Below are 19,059 nucleotides of genomic sequence, written 5' to 3'. Positions count from 1 at the left end.
CATCCCCACATTACTAAGTGAAAACATCTTCTACAAAATTGAAACCTTATGAATTTGGTTGGCATGAGCCAAGGGGCCTGAACAAGCCCACAATATTAGAAGTAAAATTGCTAAGTGTTCAGCATTTGAACAGTGAACACACCCAAGTCCAACTACATAAAATGTTTTCATGATTCTTCTGTGCACAAGAAAATAAACTATGAAAGTTCTGTAGGCCCTAGAAAGCTGTAGTGAGTCACCAGGGCATGGCCTAGTATTTCTGAATGCTGGAGAAATACGTACGTACAATGATAACCATGATCACTGTGGGAGGAAGTCAAGCACTGGGTTGATACAGCAAATCCTGTTGGATATCTTCAAATATCTCAGGAAGAAGGCAGAGGGCCTTGAGGTACTTCTGTGAAGACATCGAATTCCAGAGAGTGCAGAAGAGTTTCAAGAGATTTGAGAATGGCGAAAGACTGCTGAATATACATACAGAAAATAAAGACAATGAATAAAAGCAAGTTTTGACTGTTTCTTTTTTTCTTTTCTTTTTTTTTTTTAAAGATTTTATTTATTTATTTGACAGAGAGACAGCCAGCCAGAGAGGGAACACAAGCAGGGGGAGTGGGAGAGGAAGAAGCAGGCTCCTAGCACAGGAGCCTGATGTGGGGCTCGATCCCATAACGCCGGGATCACGCCCTGAGCCGAAGGCAGACGCTTAACGACTGTGCCACCCAGGCGCCCCCAACCTCTTTTTTTTTAATAATAATTTTTTATTATGTTATGTTAGTCACCATAGAGTACATCCTTAGTTTTTCATGTAGTGTTCCATGATTCATTATTTGCGTGTAACACCCAGTGCTCCATGCAATACGTGTCCTCCTTAATACCCACCACCAGCCTAACCCAATCCCCCACCCCCTTCCCCTCTGAAGCCCTCAGTCTGTTTCCCAGAGTCCAAAGTCTCTCATGGTTCATTCCCCCTTCTGTTTATCCCTCCTTCTTTCTTCCCTTTCTTCTCCTACCGATCTTCCTGCTATTTCTTATGTTCCATAAATGAGTGAAACCATATGATAATTGTCTTTCTCTGCTTGACTCATTTCACTTAACATAATCTCCTCCAGTCCCATCCATGTTGCCGCAAATGCTGGGTAATCGTTCTTTCTGATGGCTGAGTAATATTCCATTGTATTTATGGACCACATCTTCTTAATCCCGTCATCTGTTGAAGGGCATCTCGGCTCCTTCCACAATTTCGCTATTGTGGACAATGCTGCTATGAACATTGGGGTGCATATGGCCCTTCTCTTCACTACGTCTGTATCATAACAACGTCTTTTCAACAACATCCACCTCCCCACCTTCAGACACCTGATGGCTCACTTCTCAGACGTTGTAGTTCTTTGGTTACATGAGCTGGCTTTGCAGTCCTCATCCAGACTGGCATGAATCGGGACATATCCACCAGGCAGTTTGGTTTCCTCTTCTCTAATGAAGTAAGATACTTACTAGTTAGCCATTCCTTTCTAGCTTTCAGTGTGTTGAAAATGCTTATTTACTGTTTTCTCTCCTGTTCTCTTTCCCTTGCGTATTAATGTGTTTTTTTCCCTCGCACATCATTTCTTTTAAGATTTTATTTATTTATTTGAGAGAGAGAAGAGAGAGAGAGAGAGTGAGAAAGCACGTACATGAGAGGGGGAGGGTCAGAGGGAGAAGCAGACTCCCTGCTGAGCAGGGAGCCCAGTGCAGGACCATCCCAGAACTCCAGGATCATGGCCTGAGCCGAAGGCAGTCACTTAACCAACTGAACCACCCAGGCACCCCCTCTCTCACAACGGGTTTTAAGTGTAAGCAGAGGTAAAGAGGATAACCATGCCCATGTCTCAGGCCCGGCACCTACTTCCTGACCTGAGGTGCTAAAGGGGCTTTGCAGATGTGATGAAGGGTAGGGACCTTGAGATGGGGAGCCAGGTGGGACCAGTGTAACCAAGAGTCCTTAAGTAGGGAATGTCTCCTGGCTGCAGTGGGTTAAAGAGCAGCAGAAGAAGCTAAGAGCTGAAGCATGAGGACCCACCTGGCGCTTGCTGGCTCTGAGGATGGAGGAATGGAGCCCACACCAAAGCATGTGAGTGGCCTCTAGAAGCTGAAAACGGCCCTCAGCTGACAGCCGGCAAGGAAACGGAGACCTCAGTCTTAGGTCTTGAAGGAACTGAATTCTGCCAACAATCGGAAGGAACACACACATGGATCCTTCCCTCTAGAGAGGAAACACTAAAAGGAGCACAGCCCTGCTGACACCTTCACTGGAAGGCATGAGACCCGTGTGGGACTTCGGACCTAGGGAACTGTGGGATAATAATTTGTGTGGTTTAAGCTCCTAAATTCATGGTGACTTGGTACAACAGCAATAGAAAACAAAAATTGTAATCAAATACCCTGTTTAACTGGTGATCCCATTTCTGTGTTAGGATTTCCTAACCTATCTGGGTGTTTCAGTTTCTTCCTAACTCACTCCTCCGGGGTTCTCCTTCCTGCCGACTGCTCAGACGTTTACACCTTTTGCAGTGGACTAGATCCGTTCTTAGGTTATTTAGCTTTATTCCTAATTCCAAGGTTTATGGTTTGAGGTCCATACTTGTGAGAGCCAAGGTGAGTCTTTGTCATTTCAAACACAAGACAAACACTGAAAAACAACTTTTCTCTCTCAACGAGCAATAATAGCTTTCAAAACTGTTGTGGCCCTCAGATCCATGACCACGACTCTGTCCTTCCTGGTTTATTTTGTGATCCCTTTTCCCTGGGGAAATAAACCTCAGCTTCATGTCCTAATTTCATGGTCAAAGTGCTTGTTGGAAAAACAAGGACTTGCAGAAAAAGAAAAACCATAACTCGATTAATACTTTTTAAAATGCTGCACCATAGTGCCATTTTTATTATTAAGGTCACAGAGTCTTTCCTCCGCCCGTTTTGAGAAATACCGTACTGCATTTTCCTCTAGTTTGCTGTGGCTGAAATTTTCTTACTTCGATTTAACGTTTAACCTGTCTGAATGTCATTCTCGAGTGAGGGGCATATTTAATATCTTGCTTAGACCTTGTAGGTCATGACGTGACGATCTTGGAAATGGAAACTTCATGTCAAGGGTGATGGAGCAAAAAGGTGAAGGCACCTGGGTCTTCCATGGTTTTGTGTTGTCCCCAAACTTGTTCTGGATCCCTAATACCTGACTCTTCCACGTGAGCAAAGATTGACCTGCCTTATTTAAGCCACTATTTTCTTTGTTGCTGCTGTCATCACGTAGTTGAAATGTATCCAGCCACAGTGGTATTAATGTAGAATGGAGGCATAAGAAGTCTCTATTTTACTCGTTTCTCAGGTACTCTCTCAGGAAGCTCCTGTGGCATGTATGTTACCAAAATGAGGTCGTTAACAAAGAGGGAGAGGTAGGATCTAGGAAAAGGGCTCCCTAATCCAAAAGAGTATGAAGTGCCACCATGATAGTGAAGGGAAGTCCCCAGAGCTGCTGGGTATGGCCCTGGAGCCCAGACGCGCTGGTGCAGAGGCTGAGGACATTCTGAGCCCCCACAGAGGAAAAGCAACTACTTCCAGGATGCTTAGGATGAGCGGCTTCATCTAGGGGTGCACTCTTTGGCTCTACCCTCTTACTACAGCTGTGCTCCCATTTCTGTCCCAAGTAGAAAGAGAAATAGAAGAGGTGACCAAAAGTGTACAATTCTGATATTCTGATTGTCAAGGAACTAACGGTCCCCCTTAAAATGACATCCTTTTCGGAATGCCCCGGATGAACTGAATACAATGCCTTCTGATGTTCAAAGGGAGGAAAATAGGAGAAGATGTCTTTAAATAAGAAAGTCAAAACTCAAAAAAAAAAAAAAAAGAAAAAAGAAAGTAGAAACTCCAAAGTTAAGCAACTGCTCACCTAGGGCAACACATCTTCTCCCCCTTCCACCTCTCAATGGCCCAGGATTGCCTTAGACAGTCTCTTACAAACAGGTAACTTCTTTCGGTTTTCAGAGCTTCACCTGCGTCTGCTGTTTCTTAAAACTAACCGGCTTCAAATAATCGGTATGCCAAAGAGGCAGAACTTGGCCTGGCAATATTTGCTCCCCTTCATAGGAGACATCGACATGGACGAGGGAAATACCCATTTGTAAGGGTGTCTTTCTTTCTGTAAGTGGTCTTAGAGAGGGATCACTTTCAACCTCTAGAAACTCTTTATCAATGGAGCCTGTAGCAGAAATCTGCATAACAACCATACCATTGTTCACTGTGCCCTCCTGGTTGACCTTGCATAACTGGCCTTCCCCTTCCTTTCCACATCTTTTGTCTTTAGCTGAAGATGGTATTTAAGAAGATGGCTTGGACGATTTGGGGCAGTGACTCGGTTTTCCTGGTCTGTCCCATGTATAGTGGAGATACACATGTTAGTAAGCTCTTGTTTCTTTTTCTCCTGCTAATCTGTTTCTTATTGCAGGGGGTCTCAGCCAGGAACCCAGAAGGCTAGAGGAAAATTGCTTTTTCTTCCCTATAATATCCAGGTTCCTCAAGTGGACAGGTTCCTCTTCCCTGGTCCTTCCCCTGGGGGGTCCCTAACCTCTTGTTCTTCTCTACTTCTTTGGTCAGGAAGGAATAACCACTTTCACTCAATCGAGCTCCAAGTGCTCCTTATCCCTGAAGGTTAAGACAAAACCCCACTCCTGAAGGATGTTTACCTGAGCCCCTGAGTCCTTCTGCCTTTTCCTTACTCAGAGCTCTAGGGCACTGACCAGTGTTCCCTTAAGTCTTAATCCCTTGCCTGGCACTGGTCTTTGCTGTATCCCATTCTGGAACCTTTCCATGGGGTCTACAGTTGGTAAGTGTGACGTGCTGACTCATCCCATCTAAATGAAAATACCTCATTCTCAGGAAGAGGCACAGATATGAATACATTGTAGGGACTTTATAATCTTCTCATCCAAGGGAAGTTATACTTTTTAAATGATCTTCAAGATACTGATGGTAGAAATGCAGATACAATCTAGGGGAACAGGATGGGCTGGAAAGCCTGCCTGGCAGGAGTAGACATCTCAGGGTATGAATAATATTACCCAGGTAACACTACCAGGCAGACAAAACAGGTGGGAGTGAGAGGATATGGAGACTGCAGAAGGAGGAATCGTTCTGGGGGCTCAGAGTGCCCACCCCGAGGGCAGGAATGCCTTCTCTAATGACAGGGAGGTGCTCGTTCCATTGGAGAGTGAGGCGGAGGCCAGGGTCTTGGGTCTTGCTGAGGAGTTTGGCTTTGCAGAAGTATACGGTTCAGAGACTGCCATGAGTTCACCAAATCCTGCTTTCTGTCGACCTTGGGCATACAGCTAGATTGTATTTCCCTGTTTCCTTTGCAAAGAAGGGGACCCTATGGCTACATTATGGCAAATAGAATGTGGATGGAAACAGAGCTCCACTTCTAGGCCTGGCTATTAAAACCCTTCTGTAGGAGCCTCCATGCTGCCCTTCGTCTCCCATCTGCTGGCTGGATGCAGTGGAGGCCCTGGGAGATGATGGAGTTATAGACAGAAGGATGCAGGGTCCTTGAACCACGCATGGCATGGGGGTTGTTCACCGACCATCGGCAGTGAAATGTATTGTGAATGAGAATAAACTTTTACTCTGTTTACTGAGGTTTTTATAAATCTCTGCATTTTTGCCAGGGCTATGAGTCTACTGACTAATATATAGGTCTAACAGGGAAGGCAGAGTTGGGCACCTATTCCCATGGTGGGATGGGAACATCTATTGGTTGTTGTGAAACGAGCAATATAAGAAAGGAGTATGAAACAATGCCTAGCCCTCAGGTTGGTTATCAGTTTATTTGGCAGACACTTGAGCCTTCTCAGGATAGAGAGATCAAGGGGAGAATGGAAGGGTCTTTGGCCAGGGCAAGTGAACATCCCAGTAGGGAGCCAGGTAGGACTCTTCTTACTTCTTAGACTACATAGTCATCCTCTAGCCCGTACTAGTGGTGAGCCAGCTAGAACCTAGGGGTTTAGCATGGATTTAAAGGATTCTCTGGAAGAGACAAGTCAAGTGGTTAAAAGTCAGGGACTCCTGGGAACCTCCATTTCCAAACTTAATAGGACCCTGGTGCCTGTCCACGGGAACAGAAATTCTTTTCTCTAAGATCACTAGTTACCCATTTTAAGCAATTTCTCCCAAGAGATTTGGCAATTGGGCAGATAGGTGGAGACCAGGTCTCTTTGGGTCTGCCTGAGACAAGGGGCCAATGGAGACGTCAGACCAAGGAGGCAATAGTCAGGGCCTTGGACAAAAGACGGATGAACAAACTGATGGGTGACCCTTTGGGGGAACCGAATGAAAGCAAAGGAAGGAAAGTGGAGCCTCCCCACCCCAACATTGGTGTCTTGCGTTTTTTGCCCTAAATGGCAGCTAGGTGTGGAGATAGAAGGACCTTGCCTTATGCTGCCTGTTTGTTTGACCAGGATTTGGATGAATCTGTCCCATGTCACAGCTTCTGAGTGAGGGTGACCAGTAGGGAGGAAGCATGTCCATGCCCAACCCTCCCACTCTAACCAACTCACTTATTGTCCAAGGAGACGTTTCCACAAAAGGTCCAGCAGCATGTATGACTGGGAGATAAACACTCTTGTAATTTTTTTTATTTTTATTTTTTATTATACTATGTTAGTCACCATACAGTACATCCCTGGTTTCTGATGTAAAGTTCGATGCTTCATTAGTTGTGTATAACACCCAGTGCACCATGCAATACGTGACCTCCTTACTACCCATCACCAGTCTATCCCATTCCCCCACCCAAGCAAAAGAGCCTCCCTCTGCACTGTCCAATAGGGTAGACTCTACCCACATGTGATGATTTTAATGAAATTTAAAATTTAGCTTCTAGTCATTTCAAGCCTTCGACAGCCACATGTAACTAGTGGCTATTATATTGGACAGCTCAGACATACAACATTTCCATCATCCCTGAAAGTTCTAGTGAACAACGCTGCTCTAGAAGAATCAACCAAAATTCCTCTGTTCAAATGCACGTGTCCTGCTAGAGGTCATTTAAAAGGGGCAAAATTCTTCAAAGGGGGCTTTGAAACCTTATTCTCCTTTCAGAAGAAGTGAAATTTAGAAGCTGGAAAAATGTAAGTTTTAGGCATGTGAATCTTTGACACATCGACTTTGAGCAGGTTGGATTTAGGAGACCTGAGGAGAAGAACAAGAAAAGGAGATCATGGAGAGAAAGCAAAGGAGAGAAGCTTTTAAAATGTAAAAGATCAGGTGTTGGGGGGCTTCCATCTTACATGCTTACAGCTGTTCTCCAACTTTCTCCATTCAGAACCGTGTCCCTGGCAGCCTGGCTTGGTGAAGGAAAACTGCCAAGTGAAGGTATTGAGACTTCATTTACTATTGGGCGATATCTACCAAAGGATATAACCTAATTGGTGAAGCTCCAGGCCTAGGGTGAACTATCTCTGAGGAGCATGGTAGGGTGCCAGAAATCCTATAAATCACTCACATAGTTTGTCCCAGAAAGCCAGGTTGAGGTGGCAGGATACCCAGTTCTTGAGCCTGGCTCAGAGTGCTCTTGTGATCCTCTGAAGGTAGCCGTGCATAGCAAGGCCGATGAACAAAGCAGATGCTCTGTCATCCACTTACAGGTGGGATACGACGTAGAAGGTAGCTGGGTGATGGTGAGCATGCACTGGGGTGGGCTGGATTCCTGTGGCACTTACACTGCCTTTGCACAAAGAAGGAGGAAGACTGGTGCACACTGACAGAAACACAGTAAATCCAAAGCCATGGGTTCCATGAAGCTATTTATTTATACCTAAAAATATCATTCTAGATCTAAGTGCTCCAGAACTTTGAGATTTGTTCAATGAAAAAAAAAAGGCCTTACTCAGTCCGGTTTTCTAAGCAAGTTCCTTACTTGCTCTTAAAGAGTTAGGATCCTGGGGTTGATAATCTCTTTCTTTGCACATCTCAGGTGCACTAACTGAGCCAGAGGAGAGAAATATAATCATGCCCAGGCTGCGAACTACTCACATACAGAAAGCTGAGTGAATTCTTTGGTTATCTTGACCTAGAGTGTAGGACAATGACAAGGCCCCCAGGCATCACAAAGACACAGAAGGACTGCTGCCCTCAGAATTCAGAATCCTGGGCTTTCCAGATAATGTTAAAGAGGAGAAAGCATTGGACTTAGAGTCAGGAATACTGGTATCTTGTTTCATGTCTGCCCCTTTTACCTGTGGAACCTCAGACAGGAATGTCCCCTCTGTCTCAGTTTTCTTATTGGAACACCAGAGACAATCATCTCCATCTCACAGGAATAGTGTTGACACCGCTTGGGCAGGGAACTCATCCAAGTAAGCCACAAATTAAAACTCATACCTCCAGACCCTTACCCACACTTATCTCTCAAGGTGTTGAGTTGAGTGTGTGCTATAACTGGCTGACAGCTCTTTTATGTGGCCTCGTCTTACTTGGGGAGGGGGAGCAGAGGTCGTGGTCTGGAACCAGGGGCAGAGGAGCAGAGAAACAAAGTTCAAAGGCCTAGAACTTAATGGTGATTTGGATTGTGGAAGGTCTGTAAGTTCTGCCCAGGAACTACATGGTTTTTTGTTTGTTTTATAATAATTTTTTATTATGTTATTCACCATACAGTACATCCCTAGTTTTTGATGTAAAGTTCCATGATTCATTTCTTGGGTATAACACCCAGTGCACCATGCAATATTTTCCCTCCTTAATACCCATCACCGGCCTATCCCATCCCTCACCCCTCCCTCCCCTCTGAAGCCCTCAGTTTGTTTCCCAGGAACTACATGTTGACCATGTCACAGACTCTTTCCTTTGATACTCTCCCATTCCAAAGTATTGGGTTTTCTTTGATCTGAGCAGTATGTCCTCCTAACTAGGAGGAACACTTTGTACCTTATCACAGTCCTGGCCACCCAAACAGACCCAAGTCTAGAGTCTTTATCTGATGCATCTGAGTCTACCCACAGGTGGGCAGTGAAGGGCAGTCTGCCTATTTGCCTTGGACTTGTTCTGTGCTAATAAGGTCCCACCCAATACTTTCTCTGTATTGGTTCTCTTTTGCTAATTAAAGCATAACACCATCTCCCACCAAATGCCCTGGGGGTTTTATGTGGATAAAAAGAGACTGAATAGGAAGGACTTTAGGAAAGACACATGACCATCTAGTAAATGAGGGAAGTGAAGTGATGGAATCTAGCACCCACATCTTGGCACAAATTTGTGAGTTGAGGGCTGGGGGGATTTTCCCACCAAATATCAGAGAAAAGCTACCATACCCATGATTTGGAGCTTATCAGAAAAAAAGAAGAGTCAAATGGGCAAGGGCCAAGGCTGCCAAGGAGCAGACCTCCTTCCTCCAAACTCTATGTCCAGGAAGATTTCATACACTGACTGGAGACGCCCATGTACAAGTGACTTTTCCCAGGATGCGTCAGATGCATTGAACAGTGGGAAATGTACGTCAGGATTCTGGGGTTTGGCTGAGGAGAGTGGACTGTATAGAGACAAAAGGCAGAATTTGGGGACCTGGGTACAAAGGTGTGGGAGCAAACGGAAGGGAACTTTGCAAGTGGTGCCACACCTAAAATGATTGACTTGTGGATTCCCAAGTCCTCACTTTCTATGGCTGGAAAATGACGTTCCATGCAGGGCAATCACAGCCCTGCCCTGCATCTGGCCCAGGTGTTGGGGTTCCTTAGTGGTCTGTTTGAGGAGCACAGTCACTGTAAGTGCCAAGGAGGTTCCTCCCAGGATTCCTGCCACACTTGGCTCTGGATCATTCAGACTGGTCTGCAATAAAGCTATGAAGAATTTGGAAAGCAGCAGACCTTTGCTCTTGCTTTTGTTCTCTATATTTTATATACATACACAGACATATACACACATATGTACAGACATATATGCACATATACATATAAACAGAACTGCATATATACACACATATACATATGTATATATACATGTACATATATATGGATATAGATTTATGTATACATACATACAAATTATTGTGTATATACATGCATTATTTTATGTGATTATATGTATCCATATCTATATCTATATCTATATATATATATGGATACATATAATCACATAAAATATATATATATATATATATATATATATATATATATATATATATATATATATATAAACACTACCTGCTCATGTATTTTTGATTCATAATGTGCCTGTGTTTTCTTCTAGAACTGTAAGGTCCCCATTCCTGAGCTCTCCAGAAATCCTGGTGATTCCTTAGTCCACAGGTCTTCACAGTTTTTAAGAAAGATTTATCTATTAATCTGAGAGAGAAGGAGAGAGAGAGAGAAAGAGAGTGAGCAGGGGGAGGGCCAGAGGGAGAGGGAAAGAACCCCAAGCAGACTTCCTGCTGAGCCTGGAGCCCAGGTGGGGCTCTATCACAGGACCCCAATATTATGACACAAGCAAAACCAAGAGTCCAATGCTCAACTTACAGAGCCACTGAGGCACCCTGGTATTTACATTTTTTAATTGAAACATAATTGACATACAACTTGGTAGTTTCAAGTATACATTCAATATTTATATAGTGAAATGATCATCACAATAAATCTAGCTAGCATTCATAACCACACAATTACACAATTTCTTCCCTGTGACAGGAGCTTTTAAGACCTACTCTCTTAGCAACATTTCTTTAAAAAAAAATTTTTTTTAATATATTTATTTGAGACAGAGAGGGCCTACATGAGGAGGGAGAGGGAGAAGCAGACACCCCACTGAGCAGGGAGCCCAACAATGGGGGGAGGGGCGCTCCAAACCCTGAGATCATGACTTGAACTGAAGTCAGATGATTAACCAACTGAGCCACCCCAGGCACCCCAGCAACTTTTCAATATAGAATACAGTATTGTTTACTACAGTCACCAAGCTATACAGTACATCCCCAGTACTTATTTGTATTATAACTTACAATTTATAAATATTTTATTTATCTTGTACCTTTTGACCCCCCTCACCCATTTTCCTCACACCCTACCTGCCTCCTCTGGCAACCCCCAAACTATTCTTTGTATGTATGAGCTTGGGCTGTCTTTGTTTTCTGGCCACATATACATGAGATCATACAGTATTTGCATTTGTAAAGGGATCCAATTTCCAAAGGAAAAATGGCTGATGATGGAAATTTAAGCATCCCTTAGGAATCCTTTTTTGGATAGGGAGGTCTGTACAGTTGACCACAGGTTAAAGAGTGAGGATCGTGTGTCTCTGGGTAAAACTATCCCACCCCAAAAACACTGAAAGAGGAGACAGTTTGTGGAGATCTGTCCACAGTCACAAGGGTAAACAAGGAGGCAGGGGAGAAGGAAAGGCTGAGGGGTGCCCCCCAAGGGAGTAGGTGGTAAAGCCTGTCAACAGGAAGAAATAACTTAAGTTGAAGGACAAGGTAGAGTAATTGACTCTGACCTCACACAACAGGAAAAGTTTCCCAACTAAGGATTCACCTCCTCACTCGATAAAACCAGAACAAACTCCCCACATTTTCTGATCTTTCAGAGTAGAGGTAGTTCACTTGAAATGGCTGTTTTGAGTCCCTATATCTACTCCTGGCTCTGCCACCAATCCACGTGGAGTTGGCGGATCTGCTTGGGTAAGTATGCAAATCCCCCCGACTTCTGGACCAAAAGTTTTTCTTCTAAGAGTTCAATTCCTAGGCCAAGTCTTAATACCCAGCATAAACCAAGAGCTAAGAGAGTTCTTCTGGTCCCTGGGGCTTGCTTTGTGAGGTTGGGAAACAAGATTGGAGAGAAGACAAATGTACCACATTGAGCACCTACTGTTGCCAGGTACTATGAAGGTGTTTGTAGATATCCTATTTCATCTTCACCATGGAGGTGCCAAGAATTGATGAGTGAACTAAATCTATAGAGGTCATAGGACTGTCCCGGTGTTATGACACTGGTGAATATTGGGGTCAGAATTCAACTCCTCATCTGCTTTAGGACAAAACCTGTGAACATTCTTCTGCTACTCAAATATTTATAGACAATAGAGGGCTCATTCCTACCCATTATTTCCCCACATGGTGCCTTACAAGCTTTGGGGAAATTGACACTCATCCTCTGTTGACTTAAACATGATTTAAACATGTTTAATTACAAAACCAGTTCTCTGCCCCCCCATATATATTTATATATAGGTATAGATACACATGCATACATGTGTGTATTTATTTACTTATACTTAAAATACCTACTTAACTCTTACACCCATAAATTCCACCTCTCTTATATTAATCTAAAAAATGAAAGACTTATGGTTGAAAATGCTCAACAGAGGGACACCTGGGTGACTGCTTGAGTGACTCAGTCAGTTAAGCATCTGTGTTCGGTTCAGGTCATGATCCCAGAGTCCTGGGATCAAGCCTCGCATCTGGCTCCTTGCTCAGCAGGGAGTCTGCTTCTCCCTCTGCCTGCTGCTCCCCCTGCCTTTGAGCTCTTGCCCTTTCTCTCTGACAAATAAATAAATAAAAACTTTTTAAAATGCTCAATATAATATATTGTCTAGATAATAATGCAAATGCTTGACAATAGGCATTTATTTATTTTAAATGAGACGTATGTAACCATGGAAAACCACACTGTGAAATATTTACCTCATTAATTGAGTAGGACAAGATGGGTAACAATAGGTGGGTGATTCCAAATGTGAGAAGACAATAGATTATTTATATTAAATCTGCAAAAAAAATAGAATGGTAATAAGAAGAGACACATGTTAATTCTCTGCAGTTAGATTATCATAATTTTTTAAAATTTTACTTTTCTCTTTTTCTGTAAATTACCTTATAATTAGAAAGTGTACTGTATGGTGACTAACATAATTTAATAAAAATATTATTATAATAAAAAAAAATCTAACTCCTCTCCCCATCCTAAAAAAAAAAAAAAAAAGAAAGTAGGAAAAAATTGTTTACAAAGGAGAAGGTTAGTCCTGTGAGAGCAGGAATCCTCTGCAGAAGGCCCAGTCCCACAGAGAACAGGCTGTGGTAAGGGCAGGCTAAGGGGAGGAAACAGGCCTCCTTGTTTGGTCAGTGGAAGCAGGGAGGAGCCCAGGATAACCACCCAGCTCTCCAGGGAAGTCTGTGCCAGACCGAGCGCTCTCCACTCTGCTCAGAGTCATGCCAGCCCAGGCTCTGTTGCTCATCCTCTTCCTCTGTGTGCTGCTGCCGCAGGCCCAGGGAGGGCACCGGAGCCTGAAGATGATGCAGAGTAGGTGATGGACTAGGGGACAGGGAGGGGGAGGGGGCCAGGAGCGGCTGTGTGCCTTCTGAGGAGGACCTGGGAATTGAAACTTTAAGCACATCCTGCTCAGACCACAGCATTATGAAGACTCTGGGTCCTCCCAAACCGTGGCCCTCTGGCCCTTTTACTCAGTCCTGGGAACAGTGATGGGGGTGGAGGGAGAGCCTACATCTTTTGATTCTCTGTTCCAAATACCCAGACACAAACAGTACATACAGTAGTGAAAGATACATCATGGGCTGAGAATCACATGGGAAAAACCAAACAACTGTTCTTAGATTTCTGCACACATGTGACACGTCACATCCAGAAATGTTGGTGGAAGAGGTGTAGAATGAAAGGACCTTGGGAAAGCAGATTTTGGGGTACACAGGGTCAAGTCAAAGTTATCATCAGAGAAACCAGGATGGTGGCAGTGGAAGGGAAATAGTGCAAGTGGTATTTTCTGGGAAGAGGCAAGGGCCCTGGAGAAAGTGACAGGGACAGGAGAGAGGGGGCAGAGTGGGAAGTCCTCTTCCTCTCTGGACCCTGCAAGTTCTGGAGAGTGGGGAGGGTCTGCAGGGTGTCTCAGTCTCTGCTGAGTTCTCAGAGTGTACACTCTATGGGGTGCATCACCAAGGCCATGATCAACGTGGAAGACAGGGTCCTGGTTGCAGAGTATACAGAGGGCCCTAGAAGGCCAGGTATTGAGATTTGTTGGGGGAAAATTGGGGGATGTAGGATTTAAGATACTACCCGTCACCAGGATTGGGTAAAGGGCAGAGAGTGAGTTCCCTGAAAAGTCCAAGAGTGTCATGTGTCGTTCTGGGTTCTGTTGTTTTCGGGAGAGGCTTTAAGCAGGAGAGGAGTACTCTCAAGGGATCTGGTTGCACTGACCCTGCTCTTGCTCTGTTTCAGAAATAGAGCTGATCAAGGAAATCAAGGTTTGTGAAAAGCATACCAGCATATATATGTGCAGACGCCCCTGTGAATATCATCAAGATTGTCAAGCAAATAACATATGCTGTTCAACCTTCTGCGGGAATATTTGCATGAGCCTGCAGTGAGTGGGTGAGGGAGCTGGGCTGTTCCCCCAAACCTCTATTCACACCAAGGCATGAGGACCTCAGAACCCAGGCAAGAGGATATCAACAGGAATGCACCCTTCCACCAGTCTGAACCGTTTGTTCCTGTCAAATAAACCAGAACAAATGTCCACAGATCTGCGTATTTTACTCCCAGTGTTTGTGATCACTGAGGACCCAGTGCAGAGTGCTCCCTTCTCTAGATCCAGGTGTCTGATCTCTCTCCCCTTGTCATTCTTCTCTATTCTCTCTCCCATTGGCCCTGCACCCCTGCCAGATTCCCGAGGCCCAGCCTCATTGTTGATCTGCTCACCGAACCAGTACTCCCAGGGCAGAAATTGTCCATGTGTGGTATCTTCCAGTGCTAACCAGAACATTCCTCAGCCTGGGGTCAGAAGGGTCAAGTTAAACATAAGGCAGGTGGAGGCTAGACCCTGGTCACAGAGTAGGAGACCCCCAGGGAGGCCTCTTCTTAAATTTGACCCACCCCCATCCCATTCTTCCCATTTTCCTTGTGAGTTTCAGATTACTGTCCTTTTACAATGAAGAAAACCAATCGGAGGGAAGTGAAGTGACATGCTCAAGGCAAAAGAGAGTGAGAGGTCATGATGTGGCTTGAGGAGGATGTTTGTCTGGACCTCCTGTTTGCTCACAGCTCTTCCACTATGGGAAGACCATGGGCATGGAAGTGAATGCCTACACTAACATCTAGTGTTACACTCTAGTCCAGTGCTTCCTGCTGGGCATCAGTAAAGGATTGCCCAGGGGAGGAAACCTGTCTCTCTTGAGCCAGAGCCTCTGGCCCACCTTAGAAGCATCTCAGGGCTCCTAGTATCAGAGGAGATTCTTTACCTCTCCTAAAGGGCTTCCTTTGGAGCAGGAAAGTTTAGGAAAGAGATTATGATCAACCAGTAGCACAGCCATCATGAGACACAGGTGGGTGGTAAGGGCATGCTCTGCAGGAGTGCTTCCTCACATAGCCTGACTCTGCAAGCATCTTCCCAGTGCTTGGCCATGCCCCAAACACCCTGGGAGAGACTATTAAGAGAGGCAAGGTTACCTGCCAGAGCCCACATAGGGAGTGACCTCCCATGTCTACGATCAGTGCTCCCTACCATGTGGGTACACCATGCTGCCAACTGACCTAGTCCTTGCCCCTGGCATGAGCCCCTCAACCATGAATTCTACTGGACCTGCTGGTCTTCTCCATCGTGATAACTGGTGGCCAGGCCTGTGTTCCACAGAGCTCTCTGGACACTCCACCCTGCCCCAGTGGACTCAGAGGCTACACCTAGAATGCTTCAACTGGGAGGAGTGCTTGCCTGGCCAGCACTCCATGTTCTGTCCTATGGAACAGCTGTGTGCCTCTATGGTAGGTCGAGTGGAAGATTGGGGACCCCTGCAAGGCCTTGACTCTCATGGAGGCAGAGGAGGGAGTAAATGTGAATTCTGCCATGACCTGGGTGTCCAAAAAGCCAAGTTCCAGCATGCAGAGAATTGTTGATCAGGCTGGTCTGTCTGACAAACACATGGCCTACGGCTGTCATGGCTTCTGCAGTGATTGTTCTCTCCTCATGCTCCAGCCATGCTCCTTCTCTATGTCAGTGCAGATGGCAGGACTCTAGAAGTATCTTGCGCATCTCATACACCATGATGATGGTCAACTCCTGCTTCATTTCCATCCTTTGGGTGCCCCCCACGCTCACAAGTGGGTCCATAGTGATGCCTTCACCCACAAAGTGTGTCCCACCACCGTCTCCTGGTAGTAGTCTGTGTCATAACAAACCCAGGGTGCCTAGTTAAGGAGCTATAGGAAGTTCTGGAATGCAAGGGTTGGGTTTAGGTGCCAAGTGCAAGACCTACCACCAAGAAATGCCCATTGACCCAAATATAATTAGAATAGGCATAACATGCAGGATTCGAGGAAAGCTCTATCCCGAGGCAGTTGTTTCTAAGCCTAAAATCTACCATTAAAATTACATTCTCTGGGAGTGCATACCCAACAGTGAGTGTAGTGTCTGTGCAGTGTCTTAACTTGGGAAGTGTTCACTCCCTGGAAAGCATTAGTGAGTGGGTGTGAGAAGGTAGAAGAATCTACATGAGAGGACACCATGTGTCTAAATTCTAAGGATATTCTGGGTCACTGTTGCTGGGTATATGGTGGTCCCTTTTTATGTGGATTCAGGTTTTTTTAATTGATGGAACGGTTTCTTGGATTTTAGTTTTTAATATTGGTAACTTGTTTTCTTTTCAAAAACTCCAATATTATTTATTTATTTACATTTTCTTTCTCCTATTTCTTTATTAATCTTTATCTCTCTCATTGTTTTTACTTTTGCATTTTATTTGTGATCTCTTATATTTTTTCATTCTTTTTCTCAATACCTCTTACAGTTCATTTGAATTTATTCTGTCTTGAAATCTTTTAACAATCTTAATTTCTGGGACACCTGGGTGGTGCAGTCGTTAAGCGTCTGCCTTCGGCTCAGGGTGTGATCCCGGCGTTCTGGGATCGAGTCCCACATCGGGATCCTCCACTGGGAGTCTGCTTCTTCCTCTCCCACTCCCCTGCTGTGTTCCCTCTCTCGCTGGCTATCTCTCTGTCACATAAATAAATAAAATCTTTTTTTAAAAAATCTTAATTTCTGAGATGACCTTTAACTTCTTTGGTTTTTGTATGTTCTGTCTACCTCTTATTTCATGTTTTCCTGGATTTTTTGCTACATATATGCTGAGTTTCTAAATTTCTGATTCAAGGTATTCTTTTCATCTGTCAAAACCTTTGTTTACAGATATTTATTTAATTAAAGTTGCAGGTTTTGTATTACCCTTCTCTTCCTGACAAGATGTTTCTGGTAGGAGAATTTTTTTTTCTGTAGATATAATTCAGTTCCCATTCATTCTGTTTTCTTTAATTCATTCTGTTGTTTTTAGTGTTGGTACACAGTGTTCCTCCTAGCTTAGAAGGCCATCCTGCTCATATCAAAGAAAATACAATACTTTGGAATGGGAGAGTATCAAAGGAAAGAGTCTGTGATATGGTCAACATGTAGTTCCTGGGCAGAACTTACAGATCTGCCACAACCCAAATCACCATTAAGTTTAAGGCCTTTGAACTTTGTTTCTCTGCTCCTCTGCCCCTGGTTCCAGACCACGACCTCTGCTCCCCCTCCCCAAGTAAGACGAGGCCACATAAAAGAGCTGTCAGCCAGTTATAGCACACACTCAACTCAACACCTTGAGAGATAAGTGTGGGTAAGGGTCTGGAGGTATGAGTTTTAATTTGTGGCTTACTTGGATGAGTTCCCTGCCCAAGCGGTGTCAACACTATTCCTGTGAGATGGAGATGATTGTCTCTGGTGTTCCAATAAGAAAACTGAGACAGAGGGGACATTCCTGTCTGAGGTTCCACAGGTAAAAGGGGCAGACATGAAACAAGATACCAGTATTCCTGACTCTAAGTCCAATGCTTTCTCCTCTTTAACATTATCTGGAAAGCCCAGGATTCTGAATTCTGAGGGCAGCAGTCCTTCTGTGTCTTTGTGATGCCTGGGGGCCTTGTCATTGTCCTACACTCTAGGTCAAGATAACCAAAGAATTCACTCAGCTTTCTGTATGTGAGTAGTTCGCAGCCTGGGCATGATTATATTTCTCTCCTCTGGCTCAGTTAGTGCACCTGAGATGTGCAAAGAAAGAGATTATCAACCCCAGGATCCTAACTCTTTAAGAGCAAGTAAGGAACTTGCTTAGAAAACCGGACTGAGTAAGGCCTTTTTTTTTTCATTGAACAAATCTCAAAGTTCTGGAGCACTTAGATCTAGAATGATATTTTTAGGTATAAATAAATAGCTTCATGGAACCCATGGCTTTGGATTTACTGTGTTTCTGTCAGTGTGCACCAGTCTTCCTCCTTCTTTGTGCAAAGGCAGTGTAAGTGCCACAGGAATCCAGCCCACCCCAGTGCATGCTCACCATCACCCAGCTACCTTCTACGTCGTATCCCACCTGTAAGTGGATGACAGAGCATCTGCTTTGTTCATCGGCCTTGCTATGCACGGCTACCTTCAGAGGATCACAAGAGCACTCTGAGCCAGGCTCAAGAACTGGGTATCCTGCCACCTCAACCTGGCTTTCTGGGACAAACTATGTGAGTGATTTATAGGATTTCTGGCACCCTACCATGCTCCTCAGAGATAGTTCACCCTAGGCCTGGAGCTTCACCAATTAGGTTATATCCTTTGGTAGATATCGCCCAATAGTAAATGAAGTCTCAATACCTTCACTTGGCAGTTTTCCTTCACCAAGCCAGGCTGCCAGGGACACGGTTCTGAATGGAGAAAGTTGGAGAACAGCTGTAAGCATGTAAGATGGAAGCCCCCCAACACCTGATCTTTTACATTTTAAAAGCTTCTCTCCTTTGCTTTCTCTCCATGATCTCCTTTTCTTGTTCTTCTCCTCAGGTCTCCTAAATCCAACCTGCTCAAAGTCGATGTGTCAAAGATTCACATGCCTAAAACTTACATTTTTCCAGCTTCTAAATTTCACTTCTTCTGAAAGGAGAATAAGGTTTCAAAGCCCCCTTTGAAGAATTTTGCCCCTTTTAAATGACCTCTAGCAGGACACGTGCATTTGAACAGAGGAATTTTGGT

General features: G+C 44.5%; 1 protein-coding gene across 1 annotated transcript; it reads left to right on the top strand.

Moving 5' to 3' along the window:
* Positions 1 to 13,222: 13,222 nt before the first annotated feature.
* On the top strand, positions 13,223 to 14,392 carry LOC123797091 (WAP four-disulfide core domain protein 10A-like). Its single transcript, XM_045804807.1, has 2 exons — positions 13,223 to 13,313; positions 14,244 to 14,392. Exons 1-2 carry the CDS (start codon positions 13,223 to 13,225, stop codon positions 14,390 to 14,392), a joined length of 240 nt encoding a protein of 79 aa, XP_045660763.1.
* The last annotated feature ends 4,667 nt before the right edge of the window (positions 14,393 to 19,059 follow it).

The sequence above is a fragment of the Ursus americanus genome, chromosome 22, assembly GCF_024610735.1.
Source record: "Ursus americanus isolate L20-20 chromosome 22, mUrsAme1.1.p, whole genome shotgun sequence".
NCBI lineage: Eukaryota > Metazoa > Chordata > Mammalia > Carnivora > Ursidae > Ursus > Ursus americanus.
The sequence above is the reverse complement of the archived record's forward strand: the minus strand, read 5'-3'. Positions and strand labels throughout refer to the sequence as shown.